The sequence below is a fragment of the Scatophagus argus genome, chromosome 3 (genome assembly GCF_020382885.2).
Source record: "Scatophagus argus isolate fScaArg1 chromosome 3, fScaArg1.pri, whole genome shotgun sequence".
NCBI lineage: Eukaryota > Metazoa > Chordata > Actinopteri > Scatophagidae > Scatophagus > Scatophagus argus.
Window position 1 is genome coordinate 14,831,506 of NC_058495.1, and position 24,713 is coordinate 14,856,218.

The 24,713-nt window shown below is 41.3% G+C and overlaps 1 protein-coding gene across 5 annotated transcripts in view; it reads left to right on the forward strand.

Annotated features, from left to right (window-relative positions):
• The window catches only part of dip2bb (disco-interacting protein 2 homolog Bb), a 39,313-nt gene that overhangs the window by 10,995 nt on the left and 3,605 nt on the right, over positions 1 to 24,713 (forward strand). The window contains exons 2-39 of one of the 5 annotated variants that reach the window (XM_046383955.1): positions 3,125 to 3,196; positions 4,362 to 4,514; positions 8,153 to 8,278; positions 8,369 to 8,716; positions 9,222 to 9,368; positions 9,565 to 9,582; positions 9,992 to 10,111; positions 10,544 to 10,741; positions 10,967 to 11,058; positions 11,737 to 11,847; positions 11,942 to 12,065; positions 12,348 to 12,457; positions 12,822 to 12,924; positions 13,025 to 13,089; positions 13,794 to 13,887; positions 13,968 to 14,087; positions 14,179 to 14,293; positions 14,507 to 14,646; positions 15,007 to 15,143; positions 15,256 to 15,336; positions 15,477 to 15,604; positions 15,878 to 15,992; positions 16,243 to 16,444; positions 17,304 to 17,416; positions 18,408 to 18,431; positions 19,442 to 19,522; positions 19,612 to 19,735; positions 19,865 to 19,986; positions 20,452 to 20,563; positions 21,987 to 22,096; positions 22,652 to 22,782; positions 22,885 to 23,053; positions 23,329 to 23,499; positions 23,612 to 23,673; positions 23,898 to 23,955; positions 24,066 to 24,140; positions 24,249 to 24,423; positions 24,589 to 24,712. In XM_046383955.1, the coding sequence (XP_046239911.1) occupies positions 3,125 to 3,196; positions 4,362 to 4,514; positions 8,153 to 8,278; positions 8,369 to 8,716; positions 9,222 to 9,368; positions 9,565 to 9,582; positions 9,992 to 10,111; positions 10,544 to 10,741; positions 10,967 to 11,058; positions 11,737 to 11,847; positions 11,942 to 12,065; positions 12,348 to 12,457; positions 12,822 to 12,924; positions 13,025 to 13,089; positions 13,794 to 13,887; positions 13,968 to 14,087; positions 14,179 to 14,293; positions 14,507 to 14,646; positions 15,007 to 15,143; positions 15,256 to 15,336; positions 15,477 to 15,604; positions 15,878 to 15,992; positions 16,243 to 16,444; positions 17,304 to 17,416; positions 18,408 to 18,431; positions 19,442 to 19,522; positions 19,612 to 19,735; positions 19,865 to 19,986; positions 20,452 to 20,563; positions 21,987 to 22,096; positions 22,652 to 22,782; positions 22,885 to 23,053; positions 23,329 to 23,499; positions 23,612 to 23,673; positions 23,898 to 23,955; positions 24,066 to 24,140; positions 24,249 to 24,423; positions 24,589 to 24,712 (4,570 nt within the window). Of the gene's footprint in view, positions 1 to 3,124; positions 3,197 to 4,361; positions 4,515 to 8,152; positions 8,279 to 8,368; positions 8,717 to 9,221; positions 9,369 to 9,564; positions 9,583 to 9,991; positions 10,112 to 10,543; positions 10,742 to 10,966; positions 11,059 to 11,736; positions 11,848 to 11,941; positions 12,066 to 12,347; positions 12,458 to 12,821; positions 12,925 to 13,024; positions 13,090 to 13,793; positions 13,888 to 13,967; positions 14,088 to 14,178; positions 14,294 to 14,506; positions 14,647 to 15,006; positions 15,144 to 15,255; positions 15,337 to 15,476; positions 15,609 to 15,877; positions 15,993 to 16,242; positions 16,445 to 17,303; positions 17,417 to 18,407; positions 18,432 to 19,441; positions 19,523 to 19,611; positions 19,736 to 19,864; positions 19,987 to 20,451; positions 20,564 to 21,986; positions 22,097 to 22,651; positions 22,783 to 22,884; positions 23,054 to 23,328; positions 23,500 to 23,611; positions 23,674 to 23,897; positions 23,956 to 24,065; positions 24,141 to 24,248; positions 24,424 to 24,588; position 24,713 lie in introns of those variants that run through there. The other 4 variants (XM_046383957.1, XM_046383956.1, XM_046383958.1 and 1 more) reach the window with 4 other exon arrangements.

Here is a 24,713-nt window from a genome sequence, read left to right on the forward strand (position 1 = left end):
AGCAGCATCGTGCAACGCCTGACTGTCAAACTGGTTGCTGAAATAGTTTGATAGTGACCTCCACCGTCAAGACAGACGTGACCGGGTGACCGTGAGAAAGTGGGTTAACGAGTGGGGCCTTCATCACCTCAGCAGAGCTGTGCTTTGCCTCTTAAGCAGATCTCTTTCACTGTTTGTTTGAGTCTAAATTGTGAGGAGATGGGAACAGACTCTCATTTTAGGGTGAGGGTTTTATTTGGAAAGTGCTTTTCGTCGATGAGATGCAGCTCAGGCCGCTGAAAGTGCACTGAATGACAAAAAAAAAAGAGAGAGAGAGAGATATTAAAATTGCTTCTTTATTTTTCCTCATGTAGGCTACCAGTTTGGAAATTTTGCCACATTTTCATTTCCTGTCTGATAGTATGCAGCTTTGTTCCCATGTTGCTCACTGACCAGAGTTTTAACTCCTCAGCTCCCACTGCTGGAGCCTGGCGCTGGCGGTGCAACCATCAAAAAGAAACCAGATGAATTTCAAATCATCCAGATGGAAGAGTGATTACTTTTTTCATTTAATGCCATGCCAGCCCCCTCCCCCCATCACCAACTCATCTCTCGCTCTCTCTCTCTGGGTCTCTCTGTAGAGAAACTGCCTGTTCACATGAGCTAAAAATAAATCATGTGACTGAGTGAGCCCAACTGTGCCGTTCATGCATTACTTATGGAAGTGTTTGCTTTTCTTCCATTTTTCTTCAGGAAAGAGAGCCCCGGCCCCCGAGTAGATATTGTGTTAGAGTGGGCACTCATGCAGTATCCCTCAGACAGGAGCACTCTCATTTGTGTCACGTCGTGTGTTGTGTGTCAGCACTGTGGTGGTTTAACTGAAATATTTTCGGGTACTGTTACCGTAGATGTAGATGTAAAAATGCATCTGTGTGTTTTATTCCATCCCACGATGTTAGCATTTTTGCAGTTCCTGTTGCGCTAAGTAAAGATCCCAAGCACATGGTAGTAAAACCTAATAATATTTGTTTTTGTTTTTTTTTTATTTGTATGTGAAGAGTTTTGTCTGATGCTTTGAATAGTGTTGTAACACAGTGCAGTTAATTGCACTTTTTGTTTGTTTGTTTGTTTTGTTTTATTTTAACGGCACATATTTGCCATCTGGTGAATATTCAGTTCATAATCCTGGTTTATTTCAACGTGAGCCATTTTGTAGCTCTGGGAACACAATATTCTGAAGAGGCACAACGGAGTAAAAATAGTAAAACTGTTACTCAGTCTGTCTGTCGTAAATTCATCAGTTTACAGACTGAAAATGCTGGTTTCAAGCTGCCATGTATTGTACTTGTACATGTTCTGTGTTTTCAGTTCTGTTTTTATCTACACACCAGGTGGTTTAGACAATCGGGCTAAACTGAACTGAGATTGAAAGTTCTTTCTTGACCTTAGAATCAGCGAGTGACACAACAGTCTCACCACAAGGCCCATTCAGTCAGGAACACTTCATAGATTTAACCATTTGATACAACAAATGGAAATACACTTACACTCGTCACTGATGGCTCCACTCTTAAAGTTCACCTTGGATCAGCGAAGCAGCTTGCTGTGCCCAAACAGCGACTGCAATGGAGACTTTTTAACCCATGAGCCATGTTAGGACCATTTAGAAGAGTGGGAGTTTGGGGTAGTGGATGCAAGCTTTACCAGCTGTGTGTGGCAGAAATGTGTGAGGAGGCAGTTGTTTGGTATTGGTTTGAAAGTATTGATTGGTTAAATTGTCTGGCTGCTTGAGTTCCTTGTTGTGGAGTTCTCGGGTTTCAGCAAATCGAAGTTGACTGAATTAAACCACATCTCCCAGGCTCAGGTCTCTTCTGTATGTATTTGTGTGCCTGCACACTTGTTCACCTGTGTCAGTAAGCCAGGAATTCTTCATTGAATCTCTTTTGTCCTGTGATGTGTTACTGGGAAGAGGCAACAGTGGCAGACAGCCTCAACCTTTCATCAATGTGCATCTCAGCAGCCTAATTTTTTAATCAGGGATTAACTCTCCGAGCTCCAGCAGATAGTGCAACTGCAGAAGAGTCTCTGATGATGTTCTCACTCCCTCATTCACATAGATACTGTAAGTCACTGCGTGATAAGAACAGCGAGACAGCCTTTATGATGAAGATGAGAGCAGCCAGGGCAGCCGTTCGTGAACATACTGAATGAATCATTGCTGCTCCACACGGTTACTAGAAAAGTGAGTGCGGCCTCTCCAGATGGATTTTAGTACGTGTCTGAAAATCTGACAGCTTTGCCCACAGAGGAGTTTGGCAGAGGCACTGCAGCGCTTCAGGGCCAGTGGAGATCCCAGTCAGCCTGTGTTGTGTCTGGTGGGGTGGATGAAGATGCAGATGGGCTGTCGGCAGGGGGTGGAGGAGAGCTGTGTGTACGGGACATTTTGCTCATCTCCCACTTGTGACTTCAGATTCCTCTGGATGCAGCGTCACTCACCTCTGTCATCTGTCCCTCTCCTTATCTTCCTCCACCGTGCGCTCAGAGTTCCCAATTCATCTCTGTGTTTCTCCCACCTTTCCCGCCCACAGTTTTCATGCCTCTCTGTTTTGCTCTCGGTGAATCATCCCATCGCTCGCCCACGCTTCCGTGCGTTTCCAAATTTAGTCCTGTTTTGTTTTTGCCTTTGCGTCGTAGTTGAGGCTGGAACTGAGCCACATCTTTGACGCCCTCAGCCATCTATGGAGATTACTGGAACACTCTGTGCATCTGCCCATGTTTCCATCTTCTGCTATACAAAGTTTTGTCATTGTTTTCTTCTTTATCTTTCTCTCTCCTCGCTGTTGCTTAATCGCTGCTCTGCTGTTTGAACAGGTGGTAATTGAGCACGTTCAACACAGCACAACACAGAGCAGACCAAAAGTGTTCAGTCTGTGATCAAACTATGAAGAGTTCATTTTTTTATCTAAAGGGTATAGATATTCAAATATCTGTTATCTAATGAGAATGAAAAAAAGACTGCCATTAAAATGTTGAAAGTGTTACTGCTCAGAAATGAATGAACTGATGTTTATCCTGATCTTATCCAGAATGATTTGACTTTGCCCAGTGTGTAAGTACAGTCACTCTTTTCTGTGATCTTTTACAGGTGACATTACACAGAAGGGCTACGAGAAGAAAAGGACCAAACTTCTGGCTCCCTACTTCATCCACACTCCAGGTACAAACCCATCACCACTTTTTTTCCCTGGGTAAACACAATGTAGGTCCCATATCGCTCTATTTTTGTAATCCCTGCTGCTGCACAAAAGAAAGCACAATGTCATGTTTAAAATTGTTTGATGAGAATTGAGAGACTCTGTTTTTAATGAATTTTCTTTCCACTGATTCATGCAAAATCACTTCTCAGTCAGTCAAATTGCTTTATACATTTTATTTTTACATCTCTTTTCACTCTGTGTCACATTTTGTAAATGGTGTATTTAATAACTCACACAAAGTTAAAGGCATGACTGCATTACTGAGTAACTGAATGAAATATAAACTAAATGGATGTTCCTGTGCTGTAAATGACACTATTATTGTACAATTGGACCTGATAGTGCTCACTGCTGCCTCCTAGTGGTACTGTCTCTGTGATGGTGGAGCACAAATGGTAAAGTGGGAAACTGTTGGCTGTGTGCCTGATGAATCTGCCAGCAGTTTTCATGTACTCATCTGGTACAGTGCTGCTGTTTACTTTGATTGCTTTGCACCACCCTCAGCTCTGACCTGATGTAGCCGGAGTGTATATGTTCATCTGTTGCTATTTATATTCATATATTAATATTCATTTTGTTTCCATTATAAATAATATTTTATATTGCTTGTCATTTTTAATATATCTATGTGTCATACATAGTAACAAATCAGTAATTAAACAAATAAATTTTAATGTCTTAATTATCTATGTTGTCATTTTCGAATAGAACAAGCACTGACAATAATTGAATATGACACTGCAATATGCTGATTAAATCTGTCCTTGATATAAATATGGACTATATGAACTACTACAGTAAGAATGAAATAAACATAAGAACAGGGACGGTAGAAAGAAAATACACATGCAGCACAGCTTAAATCTGATTTTCATAATAATCAAATTTAAAATATTATGTGGTTCCCTACACCAAATCAGATGCCAATATTGCCAATATATTGCCAATATATTGTATATTGTCAGATAACTGCAGAACCCTTTCAGCCACTGGGTTACTACCTGGAATTCCCATCAAGGCAGCGACTAAGATTACACTATCGGCTCATCAAGACAATAAGGAAGGTTGTCATGTGTTTTTTTTTCTTTTTTTAATTCATCCATTTGATGTGTATCTATTTGACAGTGGAGCCGCCCCGTCGGAATGATGCACAGCCTGCCGCTCCCAGTTCCTCCTCCAGCCACGCCCCTCCTCCATCCAGCTCATCGCGGTACCGAGAACGTCGCTCCCGCAGAACACATCGCAGTGGAGGAACCAGGGATGACCGATACAGATCAGGTCAGGGTTCTAGCATAAAAAACAGAAACCTCTTCTGGTATCAGGACAGAAACAACCTTCAGCTTCTCTTTTTTCCCTAAATGTAAGACACCTCTGATGCACCAGTCACGAAGCACACATATAATTTCCTCTGATAACTTTGCAGTGCTCAAATTAGGCTCCATTAGCTCAAACACTGGGCTGTTTCAAAGGGACCAATTCAAGAAGGGCTTTTCTGTGTGTGTGTGTCTGCGGTTGAGAGAGACAGGAAGACCCCCACTCTTTCTAAGCAGAGTGATGTCACTGGCCGACTATGTTTGAGGAGGCTGTTAGGAGAACAGGGGAACACTGATCTGGAGCTGGCCAGGATAAAGGAAAACAGAGCAGTAGAGTAGAGGTGAAAGAGCACAGAGCATGTGAGGAGGATTAGCTGCTAGCTGAGGTCCACAGTGTAAGAGCATCCTCCCTCCAGACCGACCCACACCCTGCTGTCTCTTTTCTTATTTCTCTTTTCCTTTTTTTGCCTTTGCAACAGGGATGGATCTCAAATGAAACACCTTCACACTCCAGCATGCTAAATACCAGGCTGACTAATCTAAAGCCTGGTGGGCTGGAGTCTGGCGGAGCCTTGTTTGAAAATGCTTCATTGTCGCAGAAAATCTGACCAGTTAACAGAATATTTTATCTGATTCAAGGATTCAGTAGGAGATTTTGGGGAAGAGAGGGATTCAACCAAGAGAAGATTAGAGCTGGAAAAACAGAAAAACTGAGACTGGTGGAATGTATCAACAAATAGAAGAGGAATGGGTGTAAATTACATGAACTGAGGGAAATGGTGCAGCACTGCTTTAAACTGCAGCGTAGAAGTAAAGTTTTGTTGGGCTGAGGGGTTTAAAGAGCTGACCTGGAGCACTGAGCCAAGGACAAGTGGGGTGATGAGCCTTTTGCCATGTAATGAGTGTGCTGTCTAGTTTGCTCTGTTCATTGTGCACAGTACAGTTCAAGTACAATAACTGTACTCATACTGCACTGTTTCATCTGGGCTGCTTTGAAAATGAGCAGGAAGACCAGTGTGTGGTACTCATATAGCTATATAACCATTTCATGTGTCTTCACTGATGTATAATTTATTGCAGGACTGTTGTGTTAGACTGCACTGGGTTCAGCTGGGTGTACCTAATAAACTGGCAACAGTATTTCGGACACTCAAATACAATGAGAAAAAGTTAACGATGGATATTGTCGGATTTGGATGGCAGTTAAAATTACTATTTGTAATTGCCCATCTTGTGTGTGCAAGTTGGTGCCCATCCTAAATGCTGACACAGTGGCAATGCTGACATACTAATGGTATAAGTTTTATATTTATTTGGGTTTTTTTTTTATACATTCTGACCTTTTGTTGCTTTTGTAGTCTTTATTGCTTTGAGTGACAATAAACATCTTGAATCTTGAATCAATATCACCGTCAACACAAAAGACAGCCCTGGCTGATGAGAATGCTGTTGGCTTTGCAGGTATTTGAACATAAACCAGTTTGACTTGATGGTGCCTGTAGGTAGGGAAGGTCAGAGGATCACTAAAGTGGGGAGGATACATCAAAATTTCATGACAATTCATCCAAAAGTTGATAAGATATCTCAAGAAATGACTGGCAGGCAGGCAAAGCCATCTGTAGAGTCACTCCACTAGCATGGAGAAAAATGGAAAGCCAGTGCCTTAAGACCCAGAATAAACAAATAATAAAAATAAAAAATAATAAAACAGTGAAGCAATGAGAAATGGAAGAAATTAAAGTCCTTATGATTTTATGGGCTGCAGAGTGAGTGCAGAACAGCCCTAACTGCCTCTCATCTCAGAGCTTAGTAGCTATTACTCCTTTTAAACAACCCGTGTGCTGCGTTCAACAAAATCCAGTGTTGATTGGTTTTGTTGAGGCTGCTGTCTCTGTAGTTACACGTGTATGTTCTTTAAATGACTGCACAGACTCAGATGAAGGCTCTTTAGGTTTTGGTGTGGCTGGCGTAAAACACACCGCTAGCTTCCAAACACCCCACCATGCTTATCTCCAGTGAGACATCCTTTGTCTTCACAGACATGTGTAAGAAGTTATCCTCCATTCTCCTCCTCCTCCTCATACTCCCCTGTATGAAGGTGGACGGTGCACTTTATGAGAGAAGATGATTTAGCCCGGATCAGTCTGTTCAGCAGAATGTTTGTTATGTAATTATGATCCCCACTGTTGCTGTGTAATAAGCTGTGCTTGATGATTTATTTAAATGTGCTGATGTGTGAATGGAGCTCGTGCATCCTGAGTTTATAGATGTGATTTGTCAGTGAGTGGGCTTTTGTTGCACACGTTTTGTTACGTGGCCTGAACGTGTGGCTGTTCACGTGGTTTTGTTCAATGTGCCTGTGGGTGTCATCAAGTGAAAGCATCTCTGCATTTATGACTGTGTTCATTTGCGTATGTGCTGTTGTGTGTAGGCAAGTGTGTGGGCTCGTTCGCGCTCCCCTCTTGTCATGATTTCCTGTTTCAGTGGGAAAATACAGTCATTCTCTTAGGATTTTCTCCTGCCTTATTCACTTAAATGTTTCTTAACACTTTATTGTGCTGTTTTTTTCTTTAACAAAGCCTTAATGAATAATATGCTGTTGTCAAAGTGACTGGAAAAGAATGACGCAGTGGTCACCGAACATTTAAAACAAACCGATGTTTCCTTTTGAGTTGTTACAGGTTGAAAGTGTATGTGAGCTGAGTGCAGAGCAGAGCGACCTTTTTTTCTTGGATTGTTTAAATGAACTGAACTGTTCAATTTTTTTATGTTTTTCTCCCAAACAGTCAGATTTATCCTGCCGCCTGGTCTGTTGCAACATAAATAGTTCACATCACTGCATTAACTATTATTCTAGCTATACCTTTCTCAGCAGAAGTTTTTCCAAGAGCCTGAGAGCTGTTGAAGAAATGCAAGATTCTTTATGTGCCTTTTGACAAAACAAAAGCCTTTTTATGTAGGTTATTTCAGTGTTTCCATGATTGAAAGTTGTGAATAGCACACACATAACACTGGCCCCAACCCTGAAGAACTCATCTCAATGCCGTCTGACCTGCACATAAATTAGCCACTGTGAATTTACACACAATAGTCACTCATGACTAAAGCACCAAATGCATCTCATAGATCATTGTAAGTCCATAGTGAAGCATAATAAGTTGGTGCGAGAATAAGAATATTGCATGAATCAATCAATAACCACAGGTATTAAAGTCAGTTCCTATCTTTAAAATGTCTTTTCTTGTTTAGCTTGTGGCAGCACTTAGAGTTTTAAAGTTTTAGAGTTGAAGATTAGATTAGAGTTGTGAAATTCAGTGCTCCAGTGTCATTTTCTAATGTCATGTTAGGTCAAGCATGATTCAGTATTAATTTGTTAGAAGTTACTTCTGCAAAATCAGATAAAAAAGCGTCTTACAACCAAAAAGGAACAGAAAGATTAAGAAAGAGTGAAAAGTGTAAAAGCAACAGATGACTCACTTCACTCTAAATCCAGACTCCACAAAAGGACAAAAAATTTCTTTCGTTCTGTCTTTACTTTGAATCCGACCCAAAGCTGTGAGGATTAAGTCAAGCAATCCCTAACTCAAACTGAATTCCGTGCAGATATCCATACTGAAGCAGTACAAGCTGCCCTGGCAAAACATAAAGAGGAGAAGATGGCACTGCCCATGCCCACCAAGAGACGCTCCACTTATGTGCAATCTCCCATCGAAACCCGCACACCGCCAGGTAGGACAGCACGAAGGACAGTCCTACAGATTGACTTTAGCCAGGAGGATCCAGAGCTTGATAATTCGTACTTTGTTTTCTTTTGTTCAGACTCCTCATCAGGTTCTGAAGATGAGACGTCTGTGGCCAGGCAGTCATCAGTGGGCGCACCTCCACCTCTTGTGAATCCAAACCTTCAAAGCCCGGACTCTTGGATAAACCGCACCGTCCAGGGCTCCTCCACATCCTCCTCGGCCTCCTCCACCCTGTCTCATGGAGAGGCCAAGCCACAGCCTCAGAGCCAGCCTCAACCTCAGCATCAGCATCAGCCACAACCTCAACCCCAGTATAAGCCGCAGTACCAACCTCTGTATCAGCCTCACCACCAACTGCAGTACCAACAGCAGGAGCAGCCCCACACTGCAGCTGTGACCAACTTGCTGGCTCAGAGTCGCATTGGTGAGGATTTTGGACTGTTGTAAAACTTTCATGGAAGCTACCACTGTTAACAGGTTTATTAACTTTGTTCAAAAATGACAGATTGTTACAAGAAAATTGATGGTATTCTGGTGCTTGTTGGTTTAATTTTTCAGAAACTACATTTTTTTTTACATCATAGTATTTAATCATACAATTTTTATATTCATAAAAAAACTAAGAAAGCCTGTAAATACATATAGTTTACTGGTTTTTACAAACCAGATACTGAAAGTGAGCTGACTATAGGTCAACATAACTTCTTTCCTTCTTCCCAAACCCATGAACACAACACTGCTGAGCTAATGACACACGACAGACATTTTTCCATTTTTTTCATTATCTGGTGGGTTGTTCCACTGAAAGGAATTAGATAGAAAGAATTTGGAATTTCCCCTATATTACTCTTACTATATATTAATATACTTAATATCCGGTGTCTGGTATTATAAGTCATTCAGACTACCCTCCCTTGCTTCACCTGCAGCCCCCTCTGAGAACAGTGCCCCTCCTCCGGATGTCACAGCTGTGGCTCCTCCATCCAGAGGACCGCGGGTGGACCTGCCCTCCAACGCCGTGGTTAGAGGGATGAGCCGCGGACAGAGCCGCTCGAGCATGATGGAGACTGCGGACGGTAACGACCGAATCACATCATTTTTTATTTCTTTTCTTTGTGTGTCTCTGCGGGAGCATCTGTCTGACTCCACTCACAAATCTCTTCTCTAGTCAATATATACATCATTATAAAATATAATTAATCAGACTTTTATGCTGTCTTTTCTTCTTGGTCTTTCTCTACCCTGTCACATGTTTATTTGACTGGCTGATAGGAAGAGGTAATATCCAGAGTAAGGAAACTCCTTAATGTACAATGTCTGTAGCTTTCTGTGTTTGCTGTTGTGCCCTTACTGTCCCTGCTGTTTGTAATGAATGATTATAGAGATAAATGACACACAGAATGAGTCCTCACGTGTGATCCCAAACTGAAAAAAGCAACCTCTACCCCAGTTCTCACTGTGTTTTCCTTGTGTCGTTCAAAACCTGTGTGTGCTGCTTTTCATTCCCAAAAAATATTACGATCAATTCAAATCTTAAACACGTACAGTTACTTGTGTTATGGGATGAAGAGCAGCAGACCATGAGATGGGAACAAGTTTAAACATGTGGTGTTTTGTCACTGTACGTATGAGCCTTATTGTGTGTGTTACTGTGTGTTTGTCATGCCACTGCCTTTCTCCACCTTCGTCCTGCTTGTAGGAGTTCCTGTGAGCAGCAGAGTGTCCACGAAGATCCAGCAGCTGCTCAACACCCTTAAGAGGCCCAAAAGGCCCCCGCTCAGCGAGTTCTTCACTGACGACTCAGAGGAGATTGTAGAAGGTATGCAACTTAGCAGTATTACAAGGAAGGTATTTTTAATTAAACATCATTGAATCATACCACACACTGACACCCAGAAACATCCCAACACAGCAAAGTAAATACAGGAATACAGGGCAGAGTCTGCAGATATTTACACTGCACATGTTTTGTGCTTTGGGATGAAAGCTACATTTCAAAATGTATTTCTGTATGTTAAAATTCTTTGTGTTTTTTTTTTCTTTAAAATGTATTCTATTGTATTACATATTTAGACAATTAAAATAACAAAGATGAAAGACAGATTAGAAAAGCCACAGGAAAGGAAAATTAGAAGGTTGACTGATGTACAAAATAGTCCAGCAATGATTTATGGACTGTATTTTTTAGTGGTGGTCCCTAATGCTTTATTAATGGTTAATAAATGATATCTGTCATTGCTCTCTTACACAGTGCCCCAGCCAGACCCCAACACACCAAAGCCAGAGGGTCGTCAGATCATTCCAGTTAAAGGGGAGCCTTTGGGAGTGGTCAGTAACTGGCCTCCAGCCCTGCAGGCAGCACTAGCCCGTTGGGGGGCCACACAGGGGAAGAGCCCTGCGCTCACTGCTCTTGACATCACAGGGAAACCGCTCTACACACTGACTTATGGTGAGACACAGGACGACTATTATGCAGGAAGACGTTTACGTGGTCAACTGCAGCAACATTCAACTGCCTAGAGTTAGAACTGAAAGATTCAAGTTTAGAGTTCAAGAGTTCATCTAGATGATAGAAAGATGTGTGTACTCTGTGACATGAGATTTATTGGCAACGGTAATACATCCATCCTGCTGTCCTAACACACTCCTCCCCGCTCCACCTTCTGTCTGTTAGGGAAGCTGTGGAGTCGCAGTGTGAAGCTGGCGTTCACCCTTCTGAACAAACTGGGTGCCAAGAATGAACAAATCCTCAAACCTGGGGACCGGGTGAGAGAGCTGACACACTGACAGGAAACAGATACACACACAGCAAACATTTAAAAAGCTAGTGTCATCCTGACAAGTTAATTCAGTATAGATGAATGCAACATCTTTCAGCATCTGCAGCAATAAGATGCTATAGGCCTTAAATTTAAAACTGCTGTAACTGAAAGCTTCTTGATGTGCCTTTGTGCAAGGCACTGCACAGGTAGTGGCTCTAGGAGTGGTTCTTGCCAATGTTTGAATTATCAGTGAAAGATAGAAATAAACACTGGTCTCACTATATGAAGGAATAAAGTATTATTTTTAACTCAACAATGTGAATTGTCATGAAATCACAATTAATTTCTGCTCTTTGTGTTTAGTGCTAATTCGCAAATGTTATCTTGTTAAAACACCAAACTGGGATGGTGAACATGGTGTTGTACCTGCTAAACATCAGCATATTAGCTTTGTCAATGTGATCGTGTTAGCCTGCTGAAATTAGCATTTAGCTCAAAGTATTAGCACCTCTTGAGGCTGTTCTTTGAGCTACATACTAGCATCAACATGCTAACATGCTCACAATAACAAGAATTTTTGTATTTCCATATTTTTTACATTTATATATTTATATATCATATTTTTTCTTCTTTTTAATCAAACATAATATGATATGAAATGTAAAGTTGAATGTCTTTGTAGGTGGCATTGGTGTACCCCAACAGTGACCCTGGGATGTTCTGGGTGGCCTTTTATGGCTGCCTCCTGGCTGAAGTTATACCTGTGCCTATTGAAGTACCACTGTCTCGCAAGGTAAGAAAACCCTCAGAGGAGCATGTGCATTTCATGAATATATAAATAGCTTTTTTATGTTTTAACCATGATGAATGTGTCTTTGTGTTTTTAGGATGCAGGTATCAGTCAGGTGGGGTTTCTGCTGGGTAGCTGCGGTGTTGGTCTGGCTCTAACCAGTGAGATCTGTTTAAAGGGTTTGCCCAAGACACCCACTGGAGAAATAATGCAGTTTAAAGGTCAGTAGCTCATAAGTGCTTTCTAAAGTTATTTAACTCTATTTAAATCATCTGACATTTATCTGGATAAAAAAACATAGGCTTCTCTTTTATGAAATATCACTGAAAGTCAAAGATATGATGTTAAATGTCAGGTCACCTTCAGACTGTTTGTTTACAATATTGTTAAGCAGGGAGGGTACAATATACCCTGTACAATGCTGTGTTTCCATTTTCTATATTCTTGGTACACCCCTTTGATATTACCTGACTTTACTTTGCTCTGATGCCTCTCTGTTATAGGCTGGCCTCGACTGAAGTGGGTGGTGACAGACTCAAAATACCTGACCAAGCCTTCCAAAGACTGGCAGCCGCACATCCCCACTGCCAACACTGATCCTGCATATATAGAGGTAACAGAGCTGCTTACCAGTGTGTCAGCTGCTACAGGTTACATTTCCCTCAGGACTTGAATTTCCCTCAGGATCAATAAAGTATCTATCTATCTATCTATCTATCTATCTATCTATCTATCTATCTATCTATCTATCTATCTATCTATCTATCTATCTATCTATCTATCTATCTATCTATCTATCTATCTATCTATCTATCTATCTATCTATCACTGACTGCTTTCAAAAAGACTATATAACTGTTGTCTAGCACACAATAGGATCACAGTAACAACACAATTTGATTTGAGACGCTGACTGTTCCTGCATCTTGATGTGATATGTCTGTTCAAGTGTTCTCTCATGTGTCCCTTCTGTTTAGTACAAGGCGAGTAAAGAGGGCACAGTGGTGGGTGTGGCTGTCTCTAAAGTAGCCATGTTGACCCACTGCCAAGCACTGACCCAGGCCTGCAACTACTGTGAAGGTGAGTAAAGACTCAGATTGTCATCATCATCATCTGAAGGTTTTTTCATCCATGTCGTTGTTGTAAGTCTGAAGTCCCTGCTGTCTTTCTTCACCTTAAGGGGAAACTTTAGTTAATGTCCTGGACTTCAAAAAGGATATGGGCCTGTGGCATGGAGTTCTCACGGTAAGTCTGTGTAGAGGTAATGCACAGGTTTGCGTGCGTGTTTGCATATGATTTAATACACATTCAAGCTCAAGAAAGGATTTCACAAAGTTTTTACATTGACTAGTCTTGACCATTAAGCGATGTGATCCTTGTGTTGACAGTAGATTCTCTGCTCTGGATCTTCCTGCTTAAGATGACTCTAGTTGAATGAGAACAGAACGGAAAAAGGGTTTTAGTGTCTCCATTCTGATCAAGCGTGTGGTAAACTAACTAAATGTCCAAATCATAAAAACCTCACTGACTGCGTAATGGACGAATGAAAAGTGAAAAGGTTTATATGGACTTAGTACAATACTTTCTGTTGTAATTTGTTTTATTTTAATTGCGTTATGCTTATTATAGAGATAATTATCACCATGTTGATCTGTTGCTCATCTTTCCCGTGAGGCCCTTTCAATCTCCCCATGAGTTTATGTGTTCTTTTTTATTTGAATATGAATGTTTCCTTTTGCTCCTTTTTGTTCATACATAATGTCATTTCAGTTAGCATTTAGTGGTGTAATAAACTTAACTGTAATTTGTTAAAATACTGAGCTTTTAGGAAATGGAGTAATAAATTGTTATATTCTGTTGGAATAGGGGAGCTATTTAGTGGAGTTTTTGTTACGAGTGGAAAGTATTATGCAGTATTAGCTCTTTAATCAGGTTTTGTTTGTTTCCAGGCTGTGATGAACAGGATACACACTATCAGTGTTCCTTATGCAGTAATGAAGGCTTGTCCTCTCTCCTGGGTCCAGAGGGTCCACATCCACAAAGGTAAATTACATTGCTCTCAGTTTGTTTAATGCCATACAAAAGAATTTAATGCCTAATATGTAACTCTTGTTCTCATGCAGCTCGGGTAGCTTTGGTGAAATGCCGTGATTTACACTGGGCCATGATGGCTCATCGGGACCAGAGAGACACCAGTCTGGCTTCATTACGTATGCTCATTGTTGCAGATGGTGCTAACCCCTGTGAGTACTTCATGACCCCCAGCCTTGTAAATACTAGATCTTATTGAACAACACAAATTACATGTAATATGTTGAATCTCCTGCTCTCCAGGGTCGGTGTCTTCCTGTGATGCCTTCCTAAATGTGTTCCAGTCCCACGGGCTGAAACCTGAGGTTATCTGTCCCTGTGCCACCTCTCCTGAGGCCATGACAGTAGCTATACGCAGGTATGTCACTGACCCGTATTTCCTTTTTTCTTAACATAATCTAAGAAAAAGGCAAAACACAAAAGAAACTGATGACTATTTCGCCCCAAGGCCCATGAAAGAAAGTAATGATTAATAAAAGTCAACAAAAAAAAACATGGGCAGATGGCTAACTGTGAGAACAGATGGAATGGTTGGAAATGTTCATGTTTGATCACACTCTCTCCTGTGTAGACCGGGTGTCCCTGGTGCACCCCTCCCCGCCCGTGCTATACTTTCCATGGGCGGCCTGAGCCACGGTGTCATCAGGGTCAACACTGAGGACAAGAACTCTGCCCTGACTGTACAAGATGTGGGACATGTCATGCCTGGAGGTGAGGATATCGATAGAAACAATAAACAAATCAAGAGAAAAAGCATGAAAAACTAATGACAGGTGCTTGTGAGAAAATAGGACGTGACAGGAACAATTGGTGACTTATAGTATGTTAGCAGAAATACAAGCTTATGAGCAAAACATGAATTTTACACACTTTTTTTTTTTTAAACGTGTGCAGCTAACACTCAAATCTTGGATGCTTGGACTTTTCTGCAAAATCATACAGCTCAGACAAGTTATATTCCTATTTTTCTTTTAATCTGCCAATCTGACTGGCTTCTTGATTAGCGAGCAAAACGTAAAATGAAATATGATGTTAAGTTTTTTTCTGAATGTTTCTTTTTTGTGTCTCTAGCTCTGATGTGCATTGTCAAGCCAGATGGGCCTCCTCAGTTGTGTAAAACAGATGAAATAGGGGAGATAATCGTAAACTCCCGTGCTGGAGGCAACATGTACTATGGCCTGCCTGGAGTCACCAAAAACACCTTTGAGGTATGAAAGCATAGTTACATTCACAATCTGCCACTGATACAATCTCATGAAATAATAAATAAAAAAACATCAATTCATTTCTCATTTGCTGTCTGGTTGCCGTTGTGTTCAGGTGATTCCGGTTAATGCTAACGGAGTTCCCATTGGAGAGATTCCATTTGTGCGGTCAGGACTCTTGGGGTTTGTTGGCCCAGTAAGTAGGACCGTTTCATTCCAGTACAACATCAGTGATAACTTGACTAGACTGGAGACCATCCTTCTCTCTTTGTCATGTAATGGGTCTGTATGCTTACAGTAAAATGACCCCTACTCTGTGTCTCCCACTCCTTACAGGGTAGTCTGATCTTTGTGGTGGGGAAGATTGAGGGTCTGCTGATGGTGAGCGGGCGGAGACACAACGCTGATGACCTGGTGGCCACTGCTCTTGCCGTGGAGCCAGTTAAGACCGTGTACCGCGGAAGGTGAGGAGACCACCAAATTCTTCTTAATGCTAAGTGTAGAGAAAGGTGATGAGCTCCTCTGTTGGACAAGCGTGAATACTAATTTAACACTGCTGACATCTGGTGGTACTAAAAGAGCACAGCAGGTCCAAGGCATAGCTGGCTGTAATGTTGACATATGTGACAGCATATTCCAGGAAGTATTTAAACTAATTGTGATTAAACGTCTGACTTCCATGACCTCTGAATAAATGTTAATATATCTGTGTGTGTTTCTGTGTTTGCATATGTCAGGATCGCTGTGTTTTCAGTCACGGTGTTCTATGATGAAAGGGTTGTGATTGTGGCAGAGCAGAGGCCAGATGCCAGCGAGGAGGACAGCTTCCAGTGGATGAGCCGGGTGCTTCAGGTAAACATGAAACAATGTACAAAATGAAAAAAATACTCAACAAATGTAAGCAAAGTTCAAGCAGTTACTGCCGACACTATTACTGCATATACGTACTGCAAGGTTAAGGATTTTCGTTAGTAAGTTATTTTCAGGCCTTGGAAAATTCATTCTGTGTACTTTGTTTCTCCATAAAATCAGGTGTTGGTTTTTCTACAACACAGCACTACAACTTGGCAAACTTTGTCTCGATGTGTGGTTTTCTCTGTAGGCCATTGACAGCATCCATCAGGTGGGCCTGTACTGTCTGGCTCTGGTCCCAGCCAACACCTTACCCAAAACACCCCTGGGTGGCATCCATATCTCTGACACCAAGCAGTTCTTTTTAGACGGCAACCTGCACCCCTGCAACATCCTAATGTGTCCTCATACGTGTGTCACCAACTTGCCCAAGCCTCGCCAGAAGCAGCCGGGTAAAGCATGTCTGTCAACCAGGCTTTGAAATGTATTTTTTTCTGATGGGATGAGGTAACAACTGACCATATCCGCAAAGACAGAAAAAGAAAGAGATGTATTGCAAGAGTGCGGCAGGATAGAAAGTGTTTTATAACAACAACGGGGCGGAGGGGGCATGCTTCTGAGTCTGACATAATGCACATGTAATAGTTTCTGAGATTGGGAAGGTTAGGCTATATTGCTGCCAGTCCCAGCTGTGGCAAAGTTCAGCAATGTCATAAAACAACCTACGCAACCTACACAAATACTCACCAAAACAAACAAAATCAGTCCAGTGTGGACATGCAAAAACTCAAAATACCAAATGAAATGAAATACAACAACCTATAGAGAGCATGTAACCCAAACAACAATGAAATGAGAACATGACACAAGATAAAACACAAAAAATTAGCATACCTTATTTCCATAGGGGTCCTAGCGTCCTACCAAACTGTTATAAAACATAGGAGATACAGTATTACTCATAATACTACATGCGTACACACCCTACACTACACATACAATTTTTACCAAAATTCTAAGCACGCTCTGTTTGACGCTGCCACATCTCTCTGTGTTCACCTTGATTTTTAATGGGTTTTTTTTAAAAAAAATAAAAATATTTTGGACTGTATTCTCACACTATTTCACAAAATGTTAATTCTGTCTAGAATTTGTACTGACCAGTCAGGTATGAATCTCAATCAGTGGTGGCTTCTGGCAGATATTAATCTGTGAGCACGCTTTATAAATTCTGCTGTATTACATGCATTGTTTTCTTCCGCTCATCTCTCTCTCTCTCTCTCATACACACACACTCTTTGTCTCTGGTAGTTGGTGTAGGTCCAGCATCCGTCATGGTGGGTAACCTGGTGGCAGGGAAGAGGATTGCCCAGGCTGCAGGCAGGGACCTCGGCATGATCGAAGACCAGGATCTCGTCCGGAAGGTAGCATGACCGTGAACAACATAACTCACTTCCTTTCAAACAGCCGCTAAGTCTGAATTGCCTTTAACTCTGTATAGCTTTAGTCTCCACATACGTGTCCTTCAGAATTAGCAGGAAACTGATACTCAGATTGTTATAATCACGGTTGGGTCAGAATACTTTGAAATGTAGTCAGTTACTGAATACAAATTACATCACAATTTTTGTAATAGTTGCGGTAATCCATTGAATTACAAAAATGTAATCTGAATACTTTTGGATTACTTCAGACTTCAAACATTGAAAATACTGCACCTGATACTACATGATAACTAGTGGACACAGACACAAAAATTTGAGTTTCACAAATATTCTTTTTTTTTTTTGTTTTTGCTTTAAACATCGCAAAATGTTTTCAGTGCATACACAATAAACTTTCATTTACTGTTGGTCAAATCAAATCACCCTCATAGTAAAAATGTTGGCACAAACTGCAGGTGTACTGTGTGTATTCTGCAACATGTGCGATGCAGTTTCTTTTGTAGATGTTTTTCATGTTTTTTTTTTGTTTTTTTTGTTTTTTATCAGGGGGACTTTACTCTTGTAATCCAAGAGGAACATTTACATGAAATGTTCATTTTCAGTGTACATAAAAAGGAATAAAAACTCTATTAGAATCATTAAAAAATTTCCTTATTTCTAAAACATAATCAAAAATATAATCAACCAATCAACAAGACCAATCCCTGATAGGGTTACTATAATCTAGTTACTCGTTTTTACAAATGTAATCTGCACTGATTATACTTTTTTTTTTGTAATCTGATTACGTAATCCCAATAACATTTAATCCGTTAATACCCAGCCCTGACCTGACTGTAATAGTAAACAGGTATGAAGATATTCCGTTGGCGGTGTGACGTTGGTCCAGGCTCAGTCGCAGCTCAGTGTTATAGATGAAAAAACAAAAAAAATCTTCTCTCTTTCTGCTCTCGCCTCTCTGTGGATGTAGCTCTGTATGTGGCCTACTGTGATGGTAAGACTTATGGCCTCCTGCTGATATCTTCCACACACATTGTTTATTCCTGACATGCTCTGATAAAAATAACATATAGACAAAAGTATTGGGACACATCTCTTTATTGAATTCCGATTTAGTATGGGGCTGTTTTTCAGGGTTTGGGCTTGGCCCCTTACTTCCAGTGAAGGGAAATCTTCCTGCTTCAGCATACCAAGACATTTTGGACAGTGTTATGCTTCCAACTTTGTGGCAACAGTTTGGGGAAGGCCCTTTTCTCTTCCAGCATGACTGTGTCCCTGTGCATAAAGCAACATCCATAAAGACAGATATAAAGTTGGATGAGTTTGGTGTGGAAGAACTTGGTTGGCCCACACAGAGCCTTGACCTCAACCCCATCCAACTCTTTTGGGATGGACTGGAACGGAGATTGTGAGCCAAACCTTTTGGTCCAACATCAGTGCCTGAGCTCACAAATGCTCTATTGCATGAATGGGAAAAAATTCCCACAGAAAGCCTTATTAGAAGAGTGGGAGCTCTTATAGCTGCAAAGATGTGTATGTATTTAGAATGTGATATCATCAAAGTCCCTGTTGGTGTAATGGTCAGGTGCCCCAATACTTTTGTCTATATAATGTGTGTTGCACTGTGGTTTTAATTTATGTGCTTGTTAAAATGTGACATGAGCAAATGTGCATGTTCTCATCTTTTTTTATCAGTGTTACAAAAGATCCCTTTACTGTAGACATACCTTTTACCTCTTAAGTTATTGTTCATTAACATTTCTTAAGAGCTGAATTGGCTCAGTATGTGGAATACATTTTTGCTTGTTGGCAATAGATAATTGTCTTTAAGCACCATGCTCGTTTGATACATTTAGGCATTTTAAATTAAGTTCTTCCATCCGCACATGACTCCTTGGTGTGTATGTCCTCTGTGGCTGTGTTTGTGGTAATGCATGCAGATCATTAAAGCATGCCCTTAGATGTACAGTACATACATCTAATTATTTGTTCTTCTTATTTCAGCATCAGTACTTGACAGAGGCTCTACACTGGAGGGCGCAGACAGACCCGGACCACGTCCTCTTTGTTCTCCTTAATGCCAAGGTACCAAATTGATCTATTGATACAATAACATATACAGTATCTAAAATTAAATCAATCAATGTTACATGTGCATTATTCCTGTCCTTCAGGGCGTAGCAGTGAGCACAGCGACCTGTGTGCAGCTTCACAAGCGGGCGGAGAAGATAGCTGCAGCGCTGACTGAGAAAAGCAGCATCAACACTGGGGAGAACGTAGTCCTGCTCTATCCTCCTGGTGGGTTCCCCCTCTGGTTTCCTGTCTGTGTCTGCTTATTGCTCACGCTGAGACTCATCACTGTGAGAAGCGGATAGTTTTCTCTGTTATTCTAACTTCTATCAACTCCGTCCTCCACTTTTCTCCCAGGCATTGATTTGATAGCTGCCTTCTATGGTTGTCTCTACGCTGGATGTGTTCCCGTAAACGTCAGACCGCCGCACCCTCAGAACCTTGCAGCCACGCTGCCGACTGTCCGCATGATTATTGATGTAAGCATGGGTGCGCTCTTTTGCACATGCATGTGTGTTACCGCATGCTCATGAATTTGTGTGTACATACATATTTAATCATATCAGGGTCTTCTTGTGGCTGTGGAAATTTTGGACATAAAGCCAAATGTGATTACCTTGATACTTAATAGAACTTCTTTTCAATTCATGTCTGATGAATCGATTTAATGATCACATCTTTTGTAAAGGCAGTCATGAGTACAGTCCCGATCAAAAATATCTGTGCTTGGTTGTTCATGAAAAAAAAATACATCCGTTGATATGTTGTAATAGTTTTTTTTTTATTATTATTATTCTCAAAAATCATTGTTTATATCACCTCAAAACTCTAGTATCAGCATAAATTTCTATGTGCTTTCATCTGTTTTTAATACTCATTTGATATTCTGCTGTTTGTAGCAGCTTCACCTCAGTAAACGCTCCTCTCTTATGTTTTGTTACCAGGTCAGTAAAGCCGCGTGCATCCTAACCACTCAACATCTCATGAGGACTCTGCGCTCCAAAGAGGCTGCTGCCTCTGTGAACATTAAAACATGGCCCACGATCATTGACACAGGTAGGATAATGAAAGTCAAGTCAAATCAAGTCAACTTTATTTGTATAGCCCATTTTTACAAGCAGTTTGTCTCAAAGGGCTTAACATAACATCAGCAACATCCTCTGCCCTTCGACCCTCACATCGACTAAGGAAAAACTCCCAGAAAAACCTTTAACAGGAAAAAATGGAAGAAACTTCAGGGTGAGCAACAGAGGAGGGATCCCTCACCCAGGACGGGCAGACGTGCAATGGATGTTGTAGGCAAACCTTTTGACAAGTCATAGCAGCAACGCGACAATATATTCTGATAACACTGAAAATTTCTTTATTTAAGTGTCTGAGTGAGCCATGACAGTGTGACTGTGAACCCACAGTCACAATACCACGACCCTGAAACCAGTAGCAGCCTCAGGCTCTCTGAGGGGAAGGGGCAAATAGAGAAAAAGGGCACCCGCTGTATGCAGTGGGACACCTTCACCAAAATTCAAAATGCATTCATGATGAAACACTTAAAAACTGTTTTCAAAACATCTTCAATGCATGTGCAAAAATTGTTCTATTATGGGACTCAGATGTTGTAACTGCTCTAACTGGAGGCAAACTGATTTTCCAGCACGTTGGGCAGGATAAAGTATAAATTGCATTTTCTCAATTTTAAGGCCACCTCAGAGGGCACTTTTGTATGTTAATGTTAATGGGTACTGGAGAGGACACTTCATCATCTTCTCTTCACTACAAGGGCACCCTAAAAGGCGCTTTGTCATGTTTTAGCAACCAGAGGGCAATGATGGGTTTTTTCAAACCTGAAAAAATCTGTCCAAAGGTCAACTTAAACATACATTTTAACCCTAAAATTTAATGACAAATGGTTAGAAAAAGAGAAATTCTGAAAATAATTATACTTATGTGTCCTCTAATCAATTTTTGTGAATGAGGTTTCATAAGAAATGAATGTACCCTTGTATGTCATAACTTGTTAACTTAACTCGTGAGTCAAATTCAAGACCGTAAAACAGGCTTCAGTTCAGCTGTGGGCAGTTGTCATCATAGTGAGTGTCAGTTGTGAATAAAGTGTGCCATTCTGTCAGAAATACTTGCGTCAGTGATTGTGGACTGTTTACTGTGACAGAGTTTGCAGCATTAAGACAAACAGGATGTGCTACATTTCTCTGCAGTGCTCCAGTTGTAACCTGTTGTTCAGTGTGTAGACAAACTTGTGGGTAGAAAAGTGCTTTGTGCACTTTTGGTTGGTTGCTTTTTGTGGCTATTTTATTTCTTTACAGTACCAGTAAATAATATCTGATTATATTACCATGTGAGAGCTGTGATCTACAGCATAAGTTCCATCTGGTAGTGATTCATTTCGGTCATGTCATTATTCCTTAATATAATTTAATGTTTACTTTGTTTTCAGTAAAACATGCACTGTTCTTGTTTGCAGATGACCTTCCTCGTCGCAAGCCTCCACAGATCTATAAGCCACCCACTGCAGAGATGATTGCTTATCTGGACTTTAGTGTGTCCACTACAGGCATGCTTACTGGGGTAAAGGTGAGACAGATAAGCTTCACTATCAGATATCACTGTGTTTGCTCCTGATCCCATGATATTCACAGCTGCTGAGTTCTTGCTTGTCTTTCACACCTTAAAGTGGCTATAAACATAATCATATTTGTGATTATGCAATAAAACTAGATCAGATCAGTGTGAGAAGCATCACCTGTGATAATCCTACAGGGATTTATCATCTGAATAGTAAAATAGTAAATAGTAACCTTGACGAATAAATAATAATTTTGCTCTGTAACTGTTGCATGTGTAAATAAGCAGCTGTTTGCTGAGATGTTTGTCATGTCAGCTTACAAGGTGAAGATGGTATGTCAGTATTGTTTTCACAACTTGTTGACATTGCAAGTTGAAACACACAGGAGGTGGTGTGGTCATTCAAAAGCAGAAGTAATAGGCAAACCCTGGCTGACAGGAAGTCAGCAGACGAGGAATGCGATTTAAAAAGCCTAATCACAAAGCATCAGGCTTCACAGTTCTCAGATATGCACCAGTGTTATTGTGACATTTTGTTTTGAGTTGTGACTTCTTCTTCTGCAGATTTCCCATGCGGCGGTCAGTGCACTTTGTCGCTCCATAAAGCTGCAGTGTGAACTGTACTCCTCTCGCCAAATAGCCATCTGCCTGGATCCATACTGTGGTCTGGGCTTTGTCTTGTGGTGCCTCGCAAGGTAAACCATTACCTACAATACATACATGGTATGTACCACCAACTATGGGCTCTGTTGTGTTGTTCCTCATCCACTTTCTGTCCTTCTTGTCTTGGCTTTTAGCGTTTACTCAGGTCACCAGTCCATCCTGATTCCTCCCTTCGAGTTGGAGAGCTGTTTGTCCCTGTGGCTGAGCACGCTCAGTCAGTACCGTATCAGAGACACCTTCTGCTCCTACTCTGTCATGGAGCTGTGCACTAAAGGACTAGGTACTCAGACTGAATTACTCAAGGTGAGGACTGCATAGAAGTGTTCAGATCCTTTAAGTAAAAGTAACTAATACCACACTCTAAAAATACTGTTAGAACCCCAATTCCAAATGTTACCTAGTAAAGTTACTGAAGATATGTAGTGGAGTATGCACATTGTGGCATAAAAAGTATAAAGTGCAAGTACCTCAATTTTTGCTTAAGTATAGTACTTGAGTACTTGTGTACTTACTTACATTCCACCACTGAGTGACATTTCCCTATCTATATTTTCCATCATTTTGTGTGGGTGTTTTAGGCCCGTGGAGTGAACCTGTCGTGTGTGCGGAGCTGCGTGGTGATAGCAGAGGAGCGGCCTCGCCTCGCCCTCACACACTCCTTCTCCAAGCTGTTTAAGGACGTGGGGCTGTCGTCCAGAGCTGTCAGCACTGCCTTTGGTTCCAGGGTTAACCTGGCCATCTGCCTGCAGGTACAGCCGACTACCAACCAACTTCACCTGGCTTCACATAGCAGTACACTTTAAGCTATACCCAGATGAGAACCGGTGGAACCTGTACATACCAGTTCTTTGTGTGTTTCAGGGCACCACTGGTCCTGATCCCTGTACGGTTTACGTGGATATGAAGTCCCTCCGCCATGACAGGTGAGAAGGATAGATGAATCAGCTCAACCAGACTGACTGGAACAAACATTTGAAAAGTGACATATGTCAGCAACATATGTCATCGTATTCAACTAAAGGCTAGACATAACCTTTGACTCATTTAAATCACTAGAATTCAAACGGCTTTATGAAGTGCTCAGTCGAAGCATTAAATGAAAACAACTTTACTTATGTGTGTGTGTGCTCATGTGTGTGACTTGCAGAGTGAGGCTGGTGGAGAGAGGAGCACCTCAGAGTCTTCCTCTGATGGAGTCTGGCAAGGTGAGATACAGTACAACACATATACACCCATGGTATAAATTCAGTAAATGAATTGTGAAGTTAAAGTGGTCCATGTTGACAGTGTGTGACTCATTTTTTAAAACCTACAGATACTGCCAGGTGTTCGGGTGATAATCGTAAATCCAGAGACAAGAGGTCCACTGGGGGACTCTCATCTTGGAGAGGTTAGAGGAATCCGTAAACAGACGTGATGACAATATGACGTAACATACAAACTAAAGGTTAAGTCTTCTGAAACCAGCTGTGAGCCAGTATGTTCTTCTGTCTTTTAGATCTGGGTGAACAGCCCTCACAGTGCCAGTGGCTACTACACCATCTATGGAGAGGAAAATCTCCAGGCCAACCACTTCAACACCAAGCTCAGCTTTGGAGACCCACTGACTTTATGGGCCAGAACAGGATACTTGGGTTTTGTGAAGAGGACTGAGCTGCTGGATGCTAGTGGGGGTAAATAGAGAGAGAAAAGCTTAAAGTTTTCAGTTCTTAAATTTAAAGGGTTCCTTCTTACAATGAATGAACCCTTCAAATTTAAGAACTGAAGCACTGTAAGCACACTCATAGTTGCTTATCATTTTTCTGGGTGGATTATATTGCCTGTATTTCTGTGCTCAGATCGTCACGACGCTCTCTTTGTGGTGGGATCGCTGGATGAGACCTTGGAGCTAAGAGGGCTGCGCTACCACCCAATTGACATTGAAACCTCAGTGTCCCGGGCTCACCGCAGTATTGCTGAGAGG